Genomic DNA, 1,889 nt, shown 5'->3' with positions numbered 1-1,889 from the left:
CCTGGCCAACATGGCAAAACCCCATGTCTACTAAAAATACAAAAAATTAGTTGGGCATGGTGACGGGCACCTGTAATCCCAGCTATTCAGGAGGCTGAGGCAGGAGAATCGCTTTAACCCACGAGGCAGAGGTTGTAGTGAACCGAGGTTGCACCACTGCACTCCAGCCTGGGTGACAGAGCAAGACTCCATCTCAAAATAATAATAAAATTAAAAACCTAGTATGCATCAGAACCACAAGATGAGCTTATTAAAATACAGATTCTCAGGCCCAAAAGAGTGCTTCAGTAGGAATCTGCATTATTTCAAGCATTCTTTATGACTTTGATGCCCACCAGGGTAAGAACATTATAAGTTAACTTGAAGTGAACAGAATCCCCAGACCTAAGCCTCACTGATTAAATCTTAGGAAATGGGGGGAGTTCAGAGGTTAAATCCCTACCCTTCCTCCTCCAAGAGGTTAGATGAACAAAGACTCCAAAGTTTATTTGCCTTTCCTTTTTAATCCTCTTCGTACTCCAGCTGTTTTAAAAAACTGCCCAGAAAACCCAGTAATTAAGCAAAAGGGAGCTCAAAGAGCCAAGGCAAGCCAGCCCAAGAGCAGCAGGGTCCCTCCCGCAGGGGCCAAAGTCTGGATGCTGGGGTCTCCACTCAGAGCCTGGTAGTAAAAGCTGGTGCAGAATAAGGTCGTTCCGGAAGCTAGCAATAACCCGGCCTGCAGGAGACACAGCACAGAAAACAGGATTGTAAGAACAGGGCAGGCTGAGAGGGAGTGTGTGGGGCTTGGTCAGGGTTAGGCACAGGGAAAGATTACCCAGAGGGGCTTTCTGCAGTGGGGCACCCCTAACAGGGCCAGGCTATGTAAGAAGTGGTGTTTGTTGGCCTTTTCAAACAGCTGTAAGAAAGAGAAACGAAGGGATATCGTAGGCAATACGGGTGTCTGAAATCCCCTGATGATACAAGGGACCAAAGTACATTCCCCCGCCCCACCCTTGAAGCCCCAGCTTGACTTCAGGCCTTTGGCTTACAGAGCCTTTGGCCTTTGCTGCTCCAGAGATCCGCGGCTCGCCCCCGCCCTCCCCGCCCACTTCCCCCAGGGACCCCAGACTTTATGCCTTCGTAGACCCGCGAGTCAGGGAGCCCCAGCGCAGTTACTTCACCTCCTTCCCGTAGGCATCTGGGAATTGGGCGCCTGTGGAGAAAAGCAGCAAAGGTTACCGGTCCTAGTGCCAGCCCTGACCGCCCCCAATCCGGGGGACCCAGGTGGACATTGGCGAGAAACGGCACCACCCCCTCCCAGGAAGCTTCCGATTGGTAGGAACACGCTCGGGCAGTACTGGGAACCAATTGGACCCAGCTGGGGGACTTTAAAAGGTTTAGGGCTCCGCGGGCAGTCTGATAACCGGGAGGCTGGGCACTTCCTATAGGTTCCGCCCTTGCAGCAGACCCCGGAGGACGCCCCAAGCACAGTCCCAGCTTCGTCCCCAGCCCCCTGACCGTGCGCCCCGTAGGAGGCCAAGCCTAAGGCCGCAGCTCCGGACAAGGCGCCCAAGCGGCGGAAAGCTGCAGCTGGCCCGGCCATAGCTGTAGAACAGGACGCACCACACCAACGCCGCCTAGGCCACCCTAGAAGCCAGCCAATCCCGGCCGCCCATGCAAATAAGGTTCACAGGCGCCCAATCCGGGCCGTGTTCATTTCAGCATTGAGCTCTTCACCCGCCTTTGTAAAACCGCTGCAGAGTGGCGAAGATGTCTGGCGGGCGGAGAAACCAGCACCAATTAGGAGCGGAGGAGCTAAGCAGTGGGGGGCGGGGTTGAGGGCGGGACTAGGGGATTTGCGTCACGGATTGGCCCACTTTCCAAGTTGATCGCGTCTTCGAACCCCCCCC

The 1,889-nt window shown here is 54.8% G+C and overlaps 1 protein-coding gene across 1 annotated transcript; it reads right to left on the bottom strand.

The window, feature by feature from the left end:
* Positions 1-483: 483 nt before the first annotated feature.
* TMEM256 (transmembrane protein 256) lies at positions 484-1,625 on the bottom strand. The gene is made up of 4 exons (XM_011994592.1): positions 1,498-1,625; positions 1,161-1,192; positions 815-895; positions 484-715 (listed from the first exon to the last, which is right to left on the bottom strand). Exons 1-4 carry the CDS (start codon positions 1,580-1,582, stop codon positions 572-574), a joined length of 342 nt encoding a protein of 113 aa, XP_011849982.1. The 5' UTR covers positions 1,583-1,625; the 3' UTR covers positions 484-571.
* Between the last annotated feature and the right edge of the window lie 264 nt (positions 1,626-1,889).

The sequence above is a fragment of the Mandrillus leucophaeus genome, unplaced genomic scaffold, assembly GCF_000951045.1.
Source record: "Mandrillus leucophaeus isolate KB7577 unplaced genomic scaffold, Mleu.le_1.0 Scaffold46, whole genome shotgun sequence".
In the NCBI taxonomy this organism is placed as follows: domain Eukaryota; kingdom Metazoa; phylum Chordata; class Mammalia; order Primates; family Cercopithecidae; genus Mandrillus; species Mandrillus leucophaeus.
The sequence above is the reverse complement of the archived record's forward strand: the minus strand, read 5'-3'. Positions and strand labels throughout refer to the sequence as shown.

Bases quoted from the DNA above. Each gene is read 5' to 3' on its own strand.
- TMEM256 (XM_011994592.1), bottom strand. From the start codon at position 1,582: ATGGCCGGGCCAGCTGCAGCTTTCCGCCGCTTGGGCGCCTTGTCCGGA. The intron at 896-1,160 runs GTGAAGTAACTG...TCTTTCTTACAG, and splicing joins CAGATGCCTACGGGAAGGAG to CTGTTTGAAAAGGCCAACAA. The intron at 716-814 runs GTAATCTTTCCC...TGTCTCCTGCAG, and splicing joins ACTGCAGAAAGCCCCTCTGG to GCCGGGTTATTGCTAGCTTC.